The 22,645-nt window shown below is 39.7% G+C and overlaps 1 protein-coding gene across 1 annotated transcript in view; it reads right to left on the bottom strand.

The window, feature by feature from the left end:
• Positions 1 to 22,645, bottom strand: part of Pla2r1 (phospholipase A2 receptor 1) — a 137,062-nt gene that overhangs the window by 62,090 nt on the left and 52,327 nt on the right. The window contains 4 exon segments of the mRNA XM_045146940.1: positions 5,408 to 5,520; positions 10,047 to 10,145; positions 14,355 to 14,512; positions 16,486 to 16,680. Of these exon segments, the coding sequence (XP_045002875.1) occupies positions 5,408 to 5,520; positions 10,047 to 10,145; positions 14,355 to 14,512; positions 16,486 to 16,680 (565 nt within the window).

The following is a 22,645-nucleotide window of genomic DNA, read 5'->3' as shown; positions in this document are numbered from 1 at the left end:
TACCAAAGTGATCTATACCAAAGTGATCTTTATATTCAATGTAATCCCAATGGCCTTTTGTGTTAAAATAGAAAAAGTTATTCTAAAGTTTAGGTATAATTTCAAAGAATCTTGAATAACCAAAACAACCATGTTAAAAAACAAAGTTGAATGTTTCAGATTTCTTGATTTCTAATCATTCCAAATTACATAATCAAAGTGTCAAATGGGCATAAAGCATGACATATAGCTCGAGGTAGAAAACTCAGAAAAAAAAGTCTTGCATATGTGGTCCAATAATTTCCAATAAGGGTGCTGAGACCACTCAGTGTGGAAACGTCAGTCCTTTTAACAAATAATGTTGGGATGCTTGGGTATGCCCTTGCAAAGGAATGAAGGTGGACATTATGTCATGTACAAAACTGAACTCAAAATAGATCATGGAGCTAAACATAAAAGCTAAAGTTGATAAAATTCTTGGGAGAAAAACACACGAAAGCTTAATGACATGGGACTTGGAACTGGTTTCTAGAGATGTATTCATTAATAACAAATGGACAAATTGGCCTTTATCAAAATGAAAGCTTTGGGGCAATAAAGGATATCATTAACAGAGTGCAAAGGCAATCACAAAACAGGAAAAAAATATTCACAAGTTATATATCTGATGAGGAAGTAATATATTGACAACACAAAGAACTCCTATGGTTCACCAACATAAAAACAAATATCCTAATATTAAAAAAGGGCAAAGGAATTGAAAACAAATTTCTTTTTATTTATTTATTTTATTTTGGACTGAGAGAGAGAGAGAGAGAGAGAATTGGCTTGCCAGGGCCTTAGCCCCTGCAATTGAAGGCCAGATGCTTTCGCCACCTAGTGGGCATGTGCAGCCACGTGCTTATCTCACCTTTGTACATCTGGGTAATGTGGGATCTGGAGAACAGAACATGGGTCCTTAGGCTTCACAGGCAAGTGCTTTAACTGCTAAATCATCTCTCCAGCCCCAAAAGTAAATTTCTCTAAAGATCTACAAGTGGCCAATAAACACACTGTATTCAGCACTGGTAACCATTGGTAGAAATTAAGTCAGAGCCACTGTGAGATACCATGTCACACTCAACAGGATGGCTACTATCAAAACAAACAAAAAAGCAAATCTTAATCAGCCTTGCAAAGGGAGGAAGACTTGACACATGTTGCAACATGAATAAACCTTTAAGGCATTGTGTTAAGTGAAACAAGCCAACACAAAAGATACATATTTTATAATTTTACTCATATCCAGTACTTAGACCAGTCCAACTTATAGAGACAGAAGACAGAAGGACTGCCATCTGGAGCTGAGAGAATTCCAGAGGGTTGGCAGTCTTACTGAATGAGAATGGAGTTTCAGTGAGGTAAGAAGAACAATGTTCTGGAGATGGATAGTGTGAATGCAATTAAGACCATAGAAATGTATATTAGAAGTGGTGAAAATGGTAAATTTTATGCCATGCATATCTTGCCACATTAACTGGAAATGTCTTCTGGTGAACATGCAGTTCCTAGGAAATGACAGAGCTATAAAAGTTCTTGAGAGCAATTGGAGAACATAAGATGCAGTTATTTTCTCTTTGGGTAAAATTCACATAATCAAAAGTAATTTGTATTATTTTATGCCAAATTTTCTATGGATGATTGATTCAAGATTTAGATATTATGCATGTAGGCAATTGTCTATAGTAATTTTGGAATCCAAGTTTCCCATTTTTGCTTTATCTGGAAGCCAAGTGGCCAGATCTAAAAATTTTCATTAACAGCAGTCCAACAAATCAAAGCCTGTTACTCAGCAATAAGAGTCAGTTTTTGTTCCCTTCCATATTCCACAAAGTGTTAAAGAGTCTTAGACCAAAAGCAGTTGCCCAATAACAAAAGAAATAAGTAATTTGTAGCAGGTGGTTCTAATTGCGCCCATCAAACCTGTCACTCCAGTGTGCAGAAGAGTGGAAAATCAATTAGCAACTACCAGGCTGGGTACTGGAGAGTGACAGGAGTGTCTTTACTCAAACCGGAAATCAGACATGGAGGAAAACGATTCCCAAGCCTGCTAGAGGACACTGCTGGGTTTGAAGAGACTTCCCACACTGCCCTGTTTTCTCAGACTAAAGATATTGTTGGGGAACCTTTCAAGGTGTACTACCCCTAAGCGGTTTCTCTCCTAGTGGGGTCTGAATGAAAAACAAGAGCTCAAGGGCCTTTCTTTGTCAAGTTGATAGTGGTGGAGTCACTGCTTTGGGATTGTCTTGTGATATTATGTACCTGTGCTAACTGACTTAGAGGTGGCACATTATTGCTCTCATGCAGTCTGGGCATGCTCTGAGTGCAATGCCAGCATAATACAACTTGAATGGACTTACATGCTAAAATTGGGATTAAAATGAATTTATCTATGTCATATTTCTGCTTTGGGTTGGGCTAGACATGAGTTATCTGCAAAATACAGCTTGTCAGAGAAAAAGTTTAAAGTGTTCAAAATATCTTTTTGTATGCAGGTTGGAGGAAATGAACTATTTCCCCAGAAACCTTCTAACAAGCACATGAGGTATCCAAATAGTTGGATGAATCTGAAGAATTTGAGCTGGACAGATTCCTTTCTCAGTTTGGGACCCTTTGGCGCTGTGGGCACTCTAAAATACTACTTGAGTTTATATACTTGTCATGTTACCCCATGTGGTGGTTTGAATACATGGCCCCCAATATATTGTTTTATTAGTTTGCAGTTTGCATCTGCAGCCACCAGGTGGTGTCACTGGGTGGCTCTTAGGGTCTAGCCCTAAGGTGTGGTGGTGAGTTTGAGATTCCATTATAAAGATATGCAAAGGGTGCCTAGCTGGAGTTCCTGAAGTGTACTTTGCTGTGTGATTTTTGGCTTGTTTGGTCCTGTGAAAGCAGGTCAGCTTCTTCTGCCATTATGGAACTTCCCCTGGATATTTAAGTTTCAATAAATATCCCTTCCTCCATAACTGTGCCTGGTCTGGAAGTTCATCTCATTGAGCCTGAAGCGATCTGTCACACCCCACTTTCTCCATTTGTCTCCTGCACTCATTTCTATCCCTTCAGCTGCTATATTGCAAGGGGCCCACTTCCATTTAAAAAATATATTTTTTTATTTATGAGAGAGAAAAAAGAGGGATATATATATATATATATATATATATATGGAGAGAGAGAGAGAGAGAGAGAGAGAGAGAGAGAGAGAGAGAGAGAGAAAGAGAGAGAGAATTGGCATGCCAGGCACTCTAGCCTCTGCAAATAAACTCCAGACACACACATCTGACTTACATGGGTACTAGGGAATTGCACCTTGGTCCTTTGGCTTTTTAGGCAAGTGCCTCAGCTGCTAGCTAAGCCCTCTCTTCAGCCCTTACATCCACTTTTTATTTTATGCTTAGTATAGTACCCTTCACAAAACAGGAAGTCAATGAATAAAAAACTCTTGGATACTGTTTTTTTTTTTTTTTTTTTGGCATGGTCAGATAGATAATGTACAAAAAGTAATTAACACCATGTCAGGTATGTGACAGGCACTTAACAAATAAAAACAAAAAAAGAAAACAATGAAGCATTCAAAAGCAGATGAAACAATTAGACATGTTTTGTCAGTGCAAAGCAATGAAGTTATAATTAACAAAGGAGTCTAGAGCCAGGTGTGGTGGTGCACGCCTTTAATCCCAGCACTTGAGAGGCAGGGGTAGGCGGATTGCCATGGGTTCAAGGTCACCCTGAGACTACATGGTGAATTCCAGGTCAGCCTGGGGTAGAGTGAGATCCTACCTCAAAAACAAAACAAAACAGCGGCATAAAACAAAGGAGTCTATTCTCATTGGTCAGGCTCCTGTAGCATCCATTACTGTCTAGCTGACTGGGGTACTTGTGACCTAAGATGCTCTTGGAAGCTCTGAGGTAGCATTGCAAGCTAAGGAGATGGGTATCCTTCTTGGTAGCTGCTCCTAGGAGGCAGAACTGTAAACAACCATGAAATACAGCAAAGCCAGTGCCATACCCCAGAGTCAGTTAGCTTGCCAAGTGCTGTCGATCCATATGTCTGGGCATGCACGCATGCCTGAAACTGTGCGGAGGGAAGACTGGTAAAGAAAACCGGAAAGTAAGAGGATGTGAGGAGAAAGGAAATACTTATAACTGTGAATATTGACTTCCAATGTGGGGGAGAGAGAAGAGAAAGCATACAGGGACCCCTCTGCAAGTCAGACGTATGTGTGAAAGAAACAGAAAACGTAGCACCTGTTACTCCACCTCCTGATATCCCATGGAAGTTGCTCATTTTGTTTTCAATTTGAGACAAGATCTCCCTATGTGTTTGGGCTGGTCTTGAACTGCTCAAGTGGCCCTCCTGCTTCAGCCTCCTGCGTAGGTGGGAGTGTGCCACCAAACACAGCTTTTCAGTGGCATGTGAGAAGGCAGGGGCCTAGGCACAAAGCAAGCGACTCACTTTGCTGGTGTACTTTCTCATGGAGCCTTCAAAGAGAAGAGTTTATCCTACTTCCGTCTTAGGCAGGGAGGAGTTGGTCTCCTAGCCCTCAAAGCCCCGACATTGACAGTGGAAGGCAGCCACCGGCGTTATGGAATGTTTATCCCCTTTACACATCCATAGCATGCTTCTCATTGTATGCAATCTGAAAGGCACCATCTCTGTCTGCACCAGGAAGACACTCCTGTGCACAGAGAAATTGAACGCTAAATAAAATAGATCAGAGAGGGCTGGAGAGATGGCTTAGCGGTTAAGCGCTTGCCTGTGAAGCCTAAGGACCCCGGTTCAAGGCTCGGTTCCCCAGGTCCCATGTTAGCCAGATGCACAAGGGGGCGCACGCGTCTGGAGTTCGTTTGTAGAGTCTGGAAGCCCTGGCATGCCCATTCTCTCTCTCTCTCTCTCTCTTTCTATCTGTCTCTCTCTCTGTGTCTGTCGCTCTCAAATAAATAAATAAAAATTAAAAAAAAAATAGATCAGAGAAGCAGAGATACATTTGTATATTCTGCGTGTTTTCTTTGTAATTCCTTCTCTGTTAATAAAAACAAAGAAACAAACAAAAAAAAACCCTCACACAATTCACAAACCTATTTTAAAATACTGTCAAAAGACATTTTCTCTTATGATAGTTTAAAAATTAAAATGTAAATTCAACTGAATATATTAGTAGAGTCATATGTCTTGGAAAGTGAAAATATCACCTTAAAATTTTACTATTTGCCACTCAAAATCAAGTTAGAAATAATATCAGGTTTAAATTTGTCTCAATAAATACACTGCAGAATTTAATACTCTACCACACCCATACTTTAGGCACGGACACATGCTGCTAGATTTTATCACTCCAGGAGCCCCCGTGCCAAAGCACAGCCATGTTTCTGTTGGAACATTTGCATTTACCTGCTGGTGATGGTGGCGAGAGCAGGAGGACAGTAATAACCACTGGAAGCATGGGCAAAGCTTCGAAGGACTGTGTCAATTTTATAACAAAATGTACCATGTCTCTCCCATCCCTTAAAAAGAAAAAAGTTGAGGACATAATCAGATTTAATTAAATATCAAGAGATTCTTTTTCTTTCACATTCACATTTACCACTTATAAAGTCTTCTTTTCTGGATTAATCATAACTCCTTGAATTTTTGTCATGCTATTCATTTTATATTTATTCTATCAGGTATTGCCATCAGCTATACCCACTTAAAAATTTTTAAAAACTATTTGTTTATTTATTTATGGGGGGGAGAGACAGAAGGAGAAAGCAAAAGAGAAGAGAAAGATAGAGAGAATGGGTGCACCAGGGCCTCCAGCCACTGCAAACAAACTCCAGATGCATGTGCCATCCTGTGAATCTGGCTTATCTGGGCCCTTGGGGGTTGAACCTTGATCCTTTGACTTTGTAGGCAAGCACCTTAGCTGCTAGGCCATCTCTTCAGCCCTTTAAATTTTTTAAAAAATATTTTATTTATTTATTTATTTAAGAGAGAGAGAGAGAGAGAGAGAGAGAGAGAGAGTATGTATAGCCACTTTTAAATGTAGTTAATTATAAAAATCTAAAAGTGTAACTAACTCAAACAAATACAAGTAAAAATAAAGGAAAAGACACTGCAAAACAGTCAACAAACCCAACCAAGAAGAAAATGAAGCGCTCACTTAAGAGATGCAGTTGTTTCTTTTTTCAGACTCACAGAATTTCATATACGCAGTCGCCACATTTGGGTAGAGATTATGAGTGCAGACAATGAAGATATGGGTGGAGTTCTGGCTCCATTATTATGCTGCTTTGGTTTTTGAATAATACATGTGCCTTAACAAATTTATTTAATCTCTCTATATCTAGCTTTTGGATCTCTAAAGTAAGGGTTCTAGTACTATTCATGAGCTGTTGTGAGATTCGAAAGGAGATAATTCAGGGAGAGGCCTGGAGTATAGCCAACAGTGTTTAGACTTTTCAACTTCCTTTCACGTTGACTGTTTCAAGTCATCTCACTGAGATTTATTGAAATTAGGGATGTAGTAGAGTCACTGACTAATAGATCGACTGGAAAGGGGAATATAATTCTACCCAGTTCTTCTGTAACCCGATTTTTTTTTAATGTTGTTTTTGAATATAGTCTCCCTGGGTTGCCCAGGCTGGCCTCAAACACGTGCTCTTCCTACCTCAGCCTCCTAGGTGTTGGGATTGTAAGAGCTATTAGCCCAACTAAAGTAATTTTTTTTTCCTATGCTGGGGACGGAGCCTGGGACTTTTTACATGGTAGACAAGCACTGTACCACTCAGTGGACTATCTTTGTTGACCCAGAATGATCTGGATTGGATCATAAAGCTTCCAAATAAAGTATGGACCCTCAAATACATGAAAATATAGTTATGGTTATTCTTTTTCCTTTTTTTCTTTTCTTAGTTTTGGTTATTCTTAAGTTAGCTGGCTAGCTTTTTGAGAGGAAGAAAGTAAGCTTGGGCAATCAAAATGACAAATGCACCTCCATGGCTCACCTTGGGAGCCGGCGGGGTAGCTCATTCCTTAAAATCACGTGGCTCAGGAGATGTGAATTCATTCCTCTCCACCTGAGCTACTTTAGTCCTTTTGCTCCAAGTATTATTATATCACATAACTCATATCTATTTTTACCAATTTAAAAATATTTGTTTTGTGCTGTGCTAATGATTTCCAGCTTTTCAACAGGCATAAAATGCTTTCTAGAATATTTCTTGGGAACGTTTCAGTCTTGTAGTTAATTAAAGAAAACGTTAATTTAGAAGTCAGCTATTTAGTTCAAAATCCCCAGGAAACGAGGAGCGGATGTCAGTTCTCTCATGTCCAGCCACATACGGTCTATGGAAAAGCCCCTCCCCTTCCTCTGCTCGGGCCTGTGTGCCTGTGGGTGACAGACAGCTCCAGACAGCCTGCAAGCGTCACTCCAGGATGCGGCAGTGAGGTTAGGCTGGTTTGTTTTGGGAAGAACAGATGGAGGGATGCTGACAAACTGACCTTTCTGACAAGGTATTTCTTATTCATTAGGATCAAGGGCTGCTTAGCAGAACAACAAAGTCCAAGAACTGAACAGCTTCAAGAGCAGAGAAGAGTCACTAGATGCCAGTTCATTTTTAAATGAAAGAATGATCATAATAATACCAAAATAATACTAAGACAATTGCACATATTGTGCAATCTCCCACCAAAATTTACTCAGTGAGAAAGATAAGTTACTGTTTTTCTTTGAAGTGATCAAGGCTGGGCTGTTTGTGTGTGTGTGTGTTTGCTCATTTGATTGGGTTTGAGACAAGGTTTTGCTCTGTAGCTGGGCTGGCTTCAAATTTATGATCTTCCTGCCTCGGCCTGCTCAATGCTAGGATTAAGGCAGCACCACCTGCCTGGTTCCATGACTGTTTTTAAAATTTTATTTATTTATTTGCAAGGAGAGGGGGGGGGGAGAGGGAGAGAGGGAGAAGAGAGACAGACAGAGAGAGAATGGGTACACCAGGGCCTCTAGCCACTGCAAATGAACTCCAGATGCATGTGCCCCTTGTGCATCTAGCTTACATGGGTACTGGGAAATCAAACCTGGTTCCTTTGGCTTTGTAGGCAAACGCCTTAACCGCTAAGCCATATCTCCAGCCCTCCATGACTGATCATATAAATTTTTATAAGTACAGACTATTTAGAGAGATGCATTAAAGCAATGAGCTTTTTGCCAAGGAATATGTAGAAATCATATTCACAGATGGATACAAAATAAAATTAGTGGGAACATTTTCATAAAACTAGAGAAGTTGCCCTGAACTCAAAATCTTTAAATACTGGTGATGCTGGACAGATAGGAAGCAGTGAATGAAAGTTGAAAGATAGCATCTTTGGTTTCTGCTGTGCAAGATGTTAATTGCTTTTACAACAAAAAACTAAGTTGAGTTGCCTTGAAAGTTCTAGCAAGTAAGTCAGTGACCAGCTTTTGCTAATTTGGCACTTGCTGTTCTGAGATAAGCTGTCTAGTGACATGTCAGCTATGGGACAGGCACTATCCAGCTGGTGTATGAAGGGTCACTCATTTGTTTACACATTGATAAATGAATAAAATGGAACTTCTGAGGAGATGCATTTCTGTTTAGTCAGAATACAAATAATTAGATCAAAAGAGAAAATAATTAAAGCTGAGTTGCATTTGAAAATTTGGGCTGGAGAGATGGCTGAGCAGTTAAGGTGCTTGCCTGCAAAGCCTAAGGACCCAGGTTTAACTCCTCAGTACCCATTAAGCCAGATGTACAAGGTGGTGTAAGCATCTGTAGTTCATTTGCAATAGCTAGAGGCCCTGGCATGTCCGTTCTCTCTCTGCCTCCCTCTTTTTCTCTCTTTCAAATAAATAAATAAAAATAAAAAATAAGATATTGAAAAGCATTTTGTTTTAAGAATAATACAGTCTAAAAATTTCGAAAGAAAGAGTGAGAGAGAAGAATACATGCATTAGCATGGACAGACTTTATGTAACTTTATTATAGGACAGTAAACTTTTGAAGAAATTTAAATCAAATAATATTCTACCTTTTAGGTTTAAACCTAAAGTAATATCATTTATTTAAGTATCTAAAATACTTTGTCACTTACACTAAATATATCTTTACCATCCCTTTCCTAAATAATAAGTATGGATGCAAGCATACTCTTCCTTCCATCATTATATTCTATTCCAATATTTAAGTCTAAAAAGAGTGAAAAATGATGCTGAAGAGTTTAGCTTAGAGGTAAGAATGATTGTATACAAGCAAAAGGACCTGAGTTTGATCCCTAGCACCCACATTTTCAAAGAAGAGTGAGGGCTTTAGAAATTGCTTAGCAGTTAAAGGTCTTGCCTGCCAAGCCGAATGACCTGAGTTCGTTTGCAGTGGCTGGAGACTCTGGTGCACCCATATACTCTCTCCCCCTGTCTTTCTCTTTTTGCATCTCTCTGCTTGCAAATAAATAACTAAAATATTTAAAAAAATAAATAAAAAGAAGGGTGGAAAAGAAGGTGAGATGCTGGCAGCAGAAGCTCACTCTCCACTTCCCAAGCCCGTGCTCGCTTCCTCTCTGACACCCTTCCCAAGAACTACGGAAACCATGTGTGAGATGGGCAGCACGTGACAGTCACTGTACAGATGGAGTAACAGGATCTTCTACAGTTCTGGCTCAAAAAAGTAGTTTTGGGTCAAAGAGCACAGTAAAACAATCATCTTTCTGTCTCTCTCTTTCTCTCTTTCTCTCTCTCTCTTTTGGTTTTTCAAGGTAGGGTCTTACTCTAGCCCAGGCTGACCTGGAACTCACAGCCACCTTCCTCTCCTACCTCTGCCTCCCAAGTGCTGGGATTAAAGGTGTGTGACACCACACCCTGCTAGAACAATGATATTTCTGAGGCTGAAAATCCTTCCAGTGCCTGCAGCTGGTAACTAGTCTATAAAGTGTTAAAATCTATCACAAAGAAAGAGGGGTGGGGCAAAGATCTCATGGTGGCTAGATCATGTCAATTCCTTGGTTTCTGTATCCACACTGAAGTGTTAACCACACTTACCTGTTGACATCCCGATTCAGCGTCAGAAAGGACTTGACCCTCTTTTTCACAAATGTAAAAAAGCGTCTCTTCACAATTCTTCACTCTCCAGTGTCCTTCCTAAGGGTGTTAGGAGATGAATGAGTGTAGTCTGTGAGGCTGCTGATGGCAATACCAGTGATCACGAACGAAGCTGCAGTTAACAAGTGTTCTCAGCGGGGTAATGGTTCAAAGCCCTGCCTGGTTGCACAAAGGGGAAGCAGGCTGCCTGTGGACAGATGTCCGCTGTAACCATGTGTGCAATTCCAAACCAGGTGGGCAGGAAGAAACAAGAAATTCATGTTTTCTTGCTTCCTGCTGTATGCAGGTCTGTTAGGTGTTTCTCACATGCCTCGTCCTTCCTATGAGGTAGTGATAATTACTTCTACTTTAAAGATTAGGTCTAATACTTTGTACAAAGCCCCATAGTTGGTAGGAAAATTAAAGCTAGGATTGATTAACAAGGTCTGCATTGCTTTGTGCCAATTTTTCTTTAGAAAATATGGGTGAGAGCACTGGTTTTCAGTTATTAGTGTGTCCCAGAATAATGTGGAGGTGCTACTGCAATGCTGATGAGTGGGCCAGCGATCACATTCTCTCCCTCAGTGAGTCTGTTGGGAAAGAGAATTCATTTTGTAGCAATGATGTGGACAGGAGGTGCAGACATTGTGGTCTGGGGCCACAAGCTGAGACTCTGAGGATGAAGTCCTACCTCTGACCCCGTAAGAAGGCTGATTCCCCGCTCCTACGTAAGTGTTGAATCAACGGTTTTGCTACTTTCGTAAACCTGATGCTGAGGTGATACCTGGAAGCTAAGTGGATAACATTCTCATAGGTGAAACTCATGCAATGTCCTTCATCACTATGTTTTTGGGGCTGGAGAGATGCCTTAGTGGTTATGGTGCTTGCCTACAAAGCCTAAGGACCCAGGTTCAATTCCTCAGTACCCACATAAGCCAGATGCACAAGGGCAAATGTGTCTTGGAGTTTGTTAGCAGTGGCTAGAGGTCCTGGCATTCCCATCCTCTTTCTATCTGCCCCCCCCCACACAAATAAATAAATATAAAAAATAAAAGCACTATGTTTTTGGAGCACTACTCAGCTTTCTAATTAGTTAATTAATTTTTAAGGGAATATTTCGCCATATAGGCCAGGCTGGTCTGAAACTATATAACTTAGGCTTGTTTCAAACTAGTAATCCTCCTGCCTCAGTCTCCTAAGTGCTGGGATTACAGACATGTGCCACCATGCCTGCCTCTGGCTTTCTCTTCATATGACAAGTAGTCACCTTCAAGTCTCCTCCTACTTCTGCTGAAAGCTACTTTCAGACCCTTTACTGATAATGATACAATAACTGCTATCAGGTTAAAATTTTATTTAAATTTCTCTCTCTCTCGCTCCCCCCCCCCCTTTTTTTTAGTTGTTCAAGGTTTGGTCTCACTGTAGCCAAGACTGGACCTGTAATTCACTCTGCAATTTCAGGTTGGCCTCAAACTCAGTGATCTTCCTACATTTGCCTCCTGAGTGTTGGGATTAAAGGCATGCACCACCACCACCTGGCCCAAATGATTAACACTACACAATTGAAAAACAAAGACAAAAAAGGATCAATTTCAGGTTTTCTGAATTTTAGGGGAATATGGAGTGCTTCCATGACCTTAGGGACTGTCATCTTCACTTGTAAGAGCCAACTGTGTCTCTTTCCTCCATGGCCTTCCAGGAACCCTCCAGCTATAGCATACTGTTGGGCATATTGTAGTTGCTGAATAGGTGTAGAGAGGGCATAAGCGTGAATAGGCTCCTGTGCTGTCACGTTCAAATTTAGGCGGTAACCGAGTTAGGTAACATTAATTATAATAATTCACAATGAGATCTACTCAATGAAAGTAAATGTCAATTTTTATACATCTATTAAATGAGTTAATCAGCTGCTTAAAAATGGGGGCTACAAATATCTTTTGAGCAGCACTGTCCTGACTCATTTAATAATGTTAACATTTACCCTTGCTTTGTTAAGAATAATTTCTTTTCAGGGGCTTGAGAGATGGCTCAGAGATTAAGGCACTTGCTTGCAAAACCTAAGGACTCAGGTTCAATTCCCCAGTACCTATGTAAAACCAGATGCACAAAGAGGTACATGTATCTAGAGCTCATTTGCAGTGGCTGGAGACCCTGGCATGCCCATTCTCTGTCTTTCTTTCTTCTCTCTACCTATCTCTGCTTACAAATAAATGAATAAAAATATTAAAATGGGGGCTGGAGAGATGGCCTAGTGGTCAAGTGCTTTCCTGTGAAGCCTAAGGACCCCGGCTCGAGGCTCGATACCCCAGGACCCAGGTAAACCAGATGCACAAGGGGGCACATGCTTCTGGAGTTTGTTTGCAGTGCTGGAGGCCCTGGTGTGCCCATTCTCTCTCTCTCTCCCTCTTTCTCTCTGTTTGTCGTTCTCAAATAAATAAATAAAAAAAATTTAAAAATATCAAAAAGATAATTCCTTTTTAGGAATTGGAGATTATCAAACCCAAGGAGACAAATGTCCCATATTAAACCTGGAAGATCACATAACTATATGTATATGGTATTATACATTAAATCATATATAGTTTAAATATACCCATATATACGTAAATAGAAGGGGGACTATCTGGGAAGAGGGAGAGGACTAGTGAAAGATAGATGGGGCCAGGAGAGGTCAACAAAGAGTGAATATGTTCAAAGTACATGATACATGAACAAAAATGTCATTATAAAAATTCATTGATTTGTATAATGAATATATACTAAAAAAATCCTTTTCCAAATGGTGGCTCTGATTCTATTAATGCAAAAGACCTATGCCATCTAGTAGAAATGAAGGTCATCTTAATTATATTAAAACCAATAAATCAAACACCAGCCACCACCATAAGTTGGTGGATTTAAGCAGAGCTAGATCCATGACAAACATTTATAGAGGTCATTGTTTCTCTCTTCGCAAATGACATTCGAGACACATGGTTGCATGTGTAATAATTACTGCATTCTTCTTCCAAGCCTCAAAAAGATAGCAAAGTGAAACATGTCACAAAAGCAAGTGCTTAAATTTTATTCATGAGCGGTGGGCACAATTACTGTGTCAAGTTACTTAGGTGACATTTAATAAGTTGCTTCTTGGGGCAACTTTGACATGGAATCCTGGTGGTTAGAAAGAATGCAGACACCTATCAAATCGTAAGAGTCTCCTAAAACTAAGCCAGTGCCTTCAGCAGCTATCCGAGAAAAGAGAGTAAGTGGGTTTTAAATGTATAATAATCCATTCAGATGGCTTGAGATTAAACTAATTCTGCCCAATCTGATGTTTTAGGTAGGTGGGAGGTGAGAACATAGTGGTGTATTAAAAAGTCAGTGGCTCCACTGCATTGGTATGAGGATAAGATGTGTCATTAATCCACACTTTGTAAAGAGATCACACAGACTGATAACTCCCTTTTACATTCATAAGGTGATGGAACTTTAAAGCCATCACTCTCCAGAGTCATGTTCTGGCCCTCAGTTCTTCCCCATCACTTCACCCATGGTGGTCAACCCCCCTAATACCTACCAAAAATCCACCCCTCTCTAACCTCCACATCTAAGCTAGTAACAAATCTTGCCCTCTGAAGCACCATTGAATCTGTTTACTTCTCTTCATAGTCAACCATGAGTAGCCTCCAAAATCAGCTGATTTTAACCCTCTTCAGTCCATTCTGTGTGAGGTAACCAGTCATTTTTTAAGATGGAAGTGCCCTGTGTCCTTGAAGCACTTTTATGGTTCCTATACCTTGGTGTTTAAGCCTGGCACTCTTCTTGCCCTGTCTCCTACCATCTCCTCACCACTAGCCACTCTTTTGACCTTCAAGATGGCAAGTCTTGGCCTATATTTGGGCCTTTTCCCTTTCTGCCCTTTGCCTGGCATGCTCTTCCTTTATTGCATAAGAACGTTTCTTTGCTGGTTTGGTTGTTTGAAATTCTACCTTAAATGTTACCTCTTAAGAGAACGCTCCCATTACTGCTGTCTGCAGCATCTATCCCAATCCAAGCTTCTCACCACAGCTATAATCATCAAGTGTTTTCCATGTGTACTTGTTTACTGCCATGAAGAGCAGGGCCTGTGCCTCTCCTGGACTTGCCATGACACAAGCCCATGACATAGCTGGCTCCCCAAACTGGGCTAGAGTAAGACCCTACCTCAAAAAGCCAACCAACCAAACAAACAAAAAACAAAAATACTAGTGCAGGCAAATTGGTCACAGATCAAATGTTTCAACTTACAGATTTCTCTGCTGACACACATAGCTGGCTTCTGTTTGGAAAAATTTTGGGTTCAAGAGCATGCCAAGTTGTAAAGACAACTGAGGAGCCATTAGACCATTCAAAGGAAACTGGAATTTTATTGCTACTCAAACCAATCCATGTTTCTGATACATTTTCTGAAAGAGATAAGTGTAAATTACTCACAAGATCCTATTATTTGCAAAAGTACTAATATACACATTCCCCCTCCAAAGTATTAACTATTGCCCATATATACCACTTTGCATGTGTTTTTCTTTATTTATTCATATAATGAAACCTATTTAAGTCTCTCTATTAAATACTTGTCTACACATTATCTTTCCTATAAAATGAGAGTAATGGGGTTGCCAGAAAAGTAACTAAAGCTTGATTGCCTGGGGTGGGGTAAAAAAAAAAAGGCAAAAAGGCTAGGTAGCTGAAATAGATGTCTGAGTGTCCTTGGTGACATAGAGAAAACTACAGGATTCTTTTAATCCCAAATGCAAAGGATTAGGGAAAATGACATTGAAGGATTTGTGTTCTAACTACAACATAAAGCCTAACATTGGGAAGGTCATCAGCTAGAGCTTGGGGATATTTCTGGTTTTCATTTTGAATACCAGGACATGAAGCTAATGAGTTTAAATCTTTTTTTTTTTTTTTTTTTTTTTTTTTTTTTTTTTTAGCAGCATTCCATGGAAGATATATGACATTGGGACTAGCAGGCTTTCTCCCATGAACTGAAGACAGGGATGTACAGAAGCCTGGAACTCCTGAACATGACACACAACCTGAATATCATGCTCAATAACTAGATCTGATTTACTCAAGAAACTCCCATTACATGACCATAGCACACTACTGCTATCTAATGACCATAATGCTAAAATACAGGTTTAGGTTTTACATAAAAGTTTCAGAAAATGACCCAGCACTTAATATTTTCTTTTTAAATATCTAATTTGTCTGGCAATGTGACTATGTTACAAAGTTGAAGAATGTGTATTTTATGAAACTCCAGTGAATTGTGCTGGGGGATATTATTGAAAACCTTTAAGTATACATACTATAGATAATCACTGTTAGGGGCCAACAAGATGGCTCAGTTGGTGAAATGCTTACTGTGCAAGCATGGTGGAGGGGTTGTGTATCCCTGGCACCCACATAAAAAGCTGAGCTCAGCGGTGCACCACCGTCATCCTAGTGCTGAGGAGGTGGAGGCAGAAGTGCCTCTGTGCCTTGCTGGCCAGTTAATCTAGCGTCATTGGTGAGATCCCAGGCTTAGTGAGGGACCGTGTCCCCAAAATAAGGTGTAGAAGGATTAAAGAAGTCATCAAACACTAACCTTTGGCTTCCATACATATGCATACATATGCACATATACACCCATACACATATGCACACGTACCCGAATGTGTAAACATACACACCACACAATTCACTTCTAAGTAGCTTAATTTTCTTTCAAACTCTAATTGATTCATATACCTATTTAAAAAAATCATGCATGTACATATGTGTGCACATGCTGCAGGAACTCTTATTGCCACTGCGAACAAGCACCAGATCTTTGCACCACTTTTTGCATACAGCTTATGTGGGTGGCTTGGGAATTGAACCTGGGCTGGCAGGCTTTGCAAGAAAGTGCCTTTAACCTGAGAAATCCTCCCAGCTTCTTATTTTATTTTGCCTTCATGTATGTCCATACCTGTGTGTGCATGTACATGTGATGTGTGTGCTGGTATATGTGCACATTGCGTGCCTGTGTGTGGAAACCACAGAACCATGGGTGCTATCTTCAGGAATACCTTCTACCTTTCTGAGACAAAGTCTCTCTTTGGTCTGTAGCTCACCAGTTTGGCTAAACTGGCTATCCAGCGAACCCTAGGAATCAACTCCTCTTAAGCACTGGAGTTACAGGAGCTTGTCACACACAGGAGCATGTCTAGTACTTTGACATGGCTTCTGGGAATTGACCTCGGGTTGAGCACTGTACTCACTGAATTATCTCCCCAGCCCCTAAACTGCAACTGAAGCAGGTCCGCTTTCTACCTCCTCCTGAATCAATTTAAACTGCAATTTAAACACATCATCTTTAAATCTCCTAAACCAAACTTGGCACACTCACCGTCTTCAAGGAAGTTCACCAGGAACTCCACATCTGCTAGTGAGGCCACGTGTGTTAGCACACTGCCATTAGACTGGCAAGAACGCAAAGCCTCCTTCCAGGGCTTCCCTTCTTTCTCAAGTTTGTAGCATTTGCCGTTGTGGGGATTCCAGCCAGGCTCACAGCGTGTAGCGCGGTATTTCCACACATCTTTTCCTTTTGAAATCAACAAAAACAATGACATTTAAAAATTATTTCAATATCACCTAGCACCTTTTATATAAATTGCCATCAGTAATGATTACTTTTAAGAGAACAAGAACACAGGAAACGTCATTAAAACACAGGAACCATGGAATTCTAGATCTTGAGGAGTGAGGTGTCTCATCTCTATCTGGATCTAGACCTTGGTATATTGCACCACAGGCCTTCATCTTCCAGATGAGAAATCTAAGGCATAAGGAAACAGAGCTTGTGACAATGGAAGTGGAGAGTCAGCGTTACAGATAAAATTTAATAAAGTTGCCCATTTTTTTAAAATTTATTTTTATTTACTTATTTGAGAGCAACAGACAGCGGGAGAAAGAGCCGGGGGGGGGGGGGGTGGATAGGAGAGAGAATGGGCGCGCCAGGGCCTCCAGCCACTGCAAACGAACTCCAGATGCGTGCGCCCCCTTGTGCATCTGGCTAACGTGGGTCCTGAGGAATCGAGCCTCGAACTGGGTCCTTAGGCTTCAAAGGCAAGCGCTTAACCGCTAAGCCATCTCTCCAGCCCAAGTTGCCCATTTTTGAAATCTGTTTACATGGTAAAAAGACTATTATAGCAGGGCATGGTGGTGCACGTCCTTAATCCCAGCACTGGAGAGGCAGGGGCAGGAGAATTTCTGTGAATTAGAGGTCAGCCTGAGACTACATAGTGATTTCTAGGTCAGCCTGGCTACAGCGAGAAATCCTACCTCAAAACTCTCCCCTCCTCCAAAACAAAAAACAAAACAAAAAAAGAGACTATTATGGAGCATTGTTTATGTGGTACTTCAAGGATTTTATACACAATATAATGTGTTACCCAGAGTAAATGTGAACTCTGGGTAAGATTTCCCAGGATCAACTACCATAATACTTTTGAAATTCGAGGGAAGATTGAAGTGTACATGCCTGGTTTTAGCTCTCTTTTCTCAGGAGCTTGTCCCTGACTGGGGATTGCATTTTTCTTAATATTAATACCAGTAGAGAACTAATATAGGTGTCATTTCACTTTTGAGAAACAATTCATTCTTTTAAAATTGCTTTTAGGATTCTGACAGCAATTAGAGCCACAGTCAAAGAATGTTAGAACATTTCGATGTCATCCACCCCAATGGTTGTCAACCTTAGAAAGAGGTCACAGAACTGCTCTCAGACATGGAATTGTAAACCTCACTCTAAATGTAAGATGAAAAGGTTAAATGAGGAACTTTACCGATGGAAACAAAGGTGGGGCTAAGCAAGAACCCTTGGAAGGCAGAACGAGATAGCAATGGGGGCCGGCATGCGGCAGGGCACTTGCCTAACATATGGGAAGCCCCAGGCTCCATCTCCACTCTCCACTGCACAGACAAAGCAAAAACAGAACAAAACAAAAATCCTTTCGCAGCCAAGTAAGATTCTCCCTGATGGTCCTGCTCTAGGCACGTTGCTTGAATACCTAGTCACATACCAAACTACTGTCACAAGAGCAAAGGACAGTGGAGAAGACACTGTAGAGCCGGGCTGCTTTCAGTCTAGCAACACAGGGCTTTGTCTTAGAGCATGTAAGAGAATAAATTATTTTGATATAAACAAAAACGGAGAAGGAACATGCCAAAATTTATGAGCTCGAGCAAAAGCAGCACTAATGGGGGCTGGAGAGGTGACTTAGCAGTTAAGACGCTTGCCTGCAAAGCCAAAGGACCTCGGTTCATTTCCTCAGAACCCATGTAAGCCAGATGCACAAGGTGGTGCATGCATCTGGAGTTCATTTGTAGTGGCTGGAGGCCCTGGTATTCCCATTTTCTCTCTCTCTCAAAAAAACATTATTATTATGTTTTTTAAAAAGCAGCACTACTGGAGAAGTTCATAGCAATCAAATGTTGACATGGAAAAATTAGAAACTATTTCAAATAAACAACCAATTTTACATCTCAAGTTACTAGAAGAAAAAAAAAAAATCCCAAGTTAGTAGGCACAAAGAGACAATAAAGAACAAAGCTGATATAAATAAAATGAAGATTAAAAAATACAAGGTGGGATGGAGAGATGGCTTAGCAGTTAAATGCTTGGCTGTGAAGCCTAACGACCCTGGTTCAAGGCTCAATTCCCGGGACCCAGGTTAGCCAGATGCACATGGGGGCGCACGTATATGGAGTTCGTTTGCAGTGGCTGGAGGCCCTGGAGTGCCCATTCTCTCTCTCTATTTATCTGCCTCTTTCTCTCTCTGTCTGTCACTTTCAAATAGATAAATAAAAATGAACAACAATAATAACAACAACAAAAATACAAGGCAAGGAAACTGAGACTTTGAAGAAACAAAATGAAAATGTAAATAAAAACTTAGGGAATAAAAAAATACAGCATAAGGTGTCACCAATATGATTGAACCAAGTGAAATACCAAAACACTATATCCAAATATCACTAAAGAAAAAAGAGTGTGATGGTTTGAATTTAAAATATCCTCGATGTCCTCTCTATCTTGCTCTTTCTGTTTCTTTCTCCCTGCCTGGCATGCACATTCTTTCTCATAAACAAACAAACAAACAAACAAACAAACAAACAAACAAAACCTTTTAAAATGACCTCCATGGCCTCATGTGTTCATGATTAAGCTGCATGCTTATGTCCCAAGCTGGTGGAGCCTTTGGGAGGGGAAGGAAGGTGTGTCACCAGGGACAGGTTTTGAGATGCATTAGTCTAGCCCCACAGGGTGTTCAGGAGCTCATGCTTTCTGCTTCATCCCTGCTGATCTGACCATCTGTGATGCTCAGCTTTCTGCTCATTCAATGCTTTTTTGCCATAATAAAAGCTCCTCTCAAAACTGAACTAAACAAAACTGAAATAAACTTTTTGCTTCCACAATCTGCTTCTGGTTGGGTGTTTTGTCTCAATAATGAGAACATAGCTGCTCTAATGAGCATGAACACAATGTCCAAGGCTCCAAGATGTAATCATGAGACCAAATTGAAGAATTCATAAGATAGAAGAAGGAGCTGAGATTAACCCTAAAGGCATAGAGAATCCACCCAATAAAATTATAGCAGAAAACTTCCCTAATCTAGAGAAAAAGACATTCAAATACAAGGGGCATTTAGAACCCCAAATAGTCATGAACAGATAGGAACTTCTTCATGACATGTTGTACTTAAGATATAAACGATATTGGGGCTGGAGAGATGACTTAGCAGTTAAGTGCTTGGCTGTGAAGCCTAAGGATCCCAGTTCAAGGCTCGACTCCCCAGTACCCATGTAAGCCAGATGCACAAGGTGGCACATGCATGTGGAGTTCATTTGCAGTGGCTGGAGGCCCTGGTGTGCCCATTCTCTTTCTCTGTCTGTCTCTTTTTCTTTTTGTCTGTCTGTTGCTCTCAAATAAATAAATAAACAAAAATTAAAAAAAAAGATATAAAACATACAGGGCAAAGAAACAACACTGAAAACTACAAGGGATAAAAGAGAATCCATCAACAGAGTCAGAAACATCAAAATAACTTCAAATCTCTCATCTTTAATCCTCAAAGCCAGGAAAGGCATAGAATAATATATTTTAGGCCATGAAAGTAAATAACGGCTAACCAAACTTGCTATTTCAAACAAAGCTTTCTTTGGTGACAGAGATATAAGGATATTTCAAGAAAATCACAAGCTAAGGCATTCATGACCACTAAGCCAGGATGGCAAGAGACACTTAAAGGACATTATATTCTGAGAAAGAATAAAGATGTTCTCAATTACAAAGCATGGGGCAGAATAAATTTCACAAGAGGAATAGCTAAACAAATGATAGCTAGGAAGGAATTCATCATGTGATATAGTAAACCAGCTAACCATTAACACAAATAAAGAGAAAATAAAGAATAAACAATAATCTAACCAACAAGGAGACAACCAACAATGTTACAGGAATTGGGAAGTATTTCTCAACAATAACCTTAAATTTAAATGGTCTCAAGTGACCAATAAAAAATGCAGACCACTGATTAGATTTAAAAAAAAAAAACTAGATTCAATCAGCTTCTTCTTTTTGTTTTTTTGAGGTAAGGTCTCACTCTAGCTCAGGCTGACCTGGAATTCACTAGGTAGTCTCAAGGTGGCCTCAAACTCACAGCGATCCTCCTACCTCTGCCTCCTGAGTGCTGAGATTAAAGGTGTGCACCACCATGCCTGGTTTAATTAGCGTTTTTCTCCAAGAAAGATACCTCACTATACAGGCATCCACAGACTGAGTCAAAGGATGGAAAATCAACTATTAAGCGAATGTAATTTAAATAAGCTGGTATAACTATTTTGATATCTGATAAACTAGTCAGAAGAAGTAAAACCCATTATATATTAATAAAGTGAAACAATTAAGATTATATCATAATTGGAAATATATGTACACCAAATATTAGTGTTCCCAATTTTATGAAGTAAACACTAAATACATCAAAAGTCAGATAAGTCCTGATGCAATAGTAGTGGGTGATTTTAATACCCCATTCTTTAAAAAATATTTTTATTTATTTTTGAGCAGAGAGAACGCTACAGAGGACCTCCAACCACTGAAATCTGAAATCCCAAATGCATGCACCACTTTGTGTATCTGGTTCTGCATGGGTACTGAGGAACCGAACCTGAGCTGGAAGGACTTTCAAGCAAGCACTTTTTTTTTTTTCTAAGCAAGCACTTTTAACTACTGAGCCATCTCCCTACCTCACCCGTTCTTTTAATACCCCATTCTTAATAGGTCATTCAAGCTAAATATTAACAAAGAAATCTGAGAGCTAATTGATAGCATATTTTATACAATAGAAAGAGAATATACATTCTTCTCAGCAGCCCATGGAACAGTCTCTAAAATAAGCCACATCCTAGACCACAAATCAACTTATGAAATACAAAACAATTGAAATAATTTCATGTGTCTTATGAGGTCATAGAACAATAGGCTGGAAATCAATAGCAGGAAAAACTATAGAAACTACACAAATAAAAGGGGGCTGAACAATACACTCTTGAATGGGTCATGGAAGAATTCAGGAAGGATGTTACACTAAAAGAGCAATTGATCAGAGTTGCTTCTTTGATAATATAAACCAGATTGACAAACCTCTATTAAACTGGTCAAAAGAAACCAAGAGAAGCCCCAAATTAATACAATTCAACATGAGAAAGGGGAGTTTACTATAGATTTCAATTAAATGCAGAAAATCATTAGGGAAGACTGAAAACTTATACTAAAAATAGTTGGAAAATTCAGAAGAAATAGACAAATCCCTTCACACATATGAGTATCAAACTTAAATCAAGAAGACATAAGCAACTTAAACAGACCAAATAATCAACAACATTGATGGAAAATATCTTCTAACAAAGAAAAGCCCAGTACCAGATGAATTCACTGCCCAAATCTATTCAACATTTTAAAAAAGAGCTGTAGCAAAGCTCTTCAAATTGTTCTATACAATAGAACATTCTGTGAAGCTAGCTTTATTTTAGCATGAAAGCTGGATAAGGACACATCAAAGAAAGAAAACTAAAGACCAATTTCCCTAATGAAATAGATGAAAAGAGTCTCAAAAAATTCTTGAAAGTTGAATTTAAGAAAAAATTAAAAACTTGCATCATGACCAAGTTGGTTTCAATCCAGAGATGCAAGATTCTTTCCACATATCAATAAGTATAATTGAGCCATTGGACAAGAATACAAACTATTGATCATCTCAGTTGATTCAGGCCTTAGACAAAGTTTAACATACCTTCCAAAGTTCTGAAGACACCAGGAACAGAAGAAACATACCACAACATAAGAACAAAAGCTAGACACAATAAAACTATAGCTTAAGTTATACTAAATGGAGAAAATGTGAGAGCATTTCCTCTAAAATTTGGATTGAGACAAGGGTATCCATTCTCTCTACTCTTATACAGTATAGTTTTTGAAGTTTTAGCATCATTAGACAAGAGAA

The sequence above is a fragment of the Jaculus jaculus genome, chromosome 4, assembly GCF_020740685.1.
Source record: "Jaculus jaculus isolate mJacJac1 chromosome 4, mJacJac1.mat.Y.cur, whole genome shotgun sequence".
Classification (NCBI taxonomy): Eukaryota; Metazoa; Chordata; class Mammalia; order Rodentia; family Dipodidae; genus Jaculus; species Jaculus jaculus.
The sequence above is the reverse complement of the archived record's forward strand: the minus strand, read 5'-3'. Positions and strand labels throughout refer to the sequence as shown.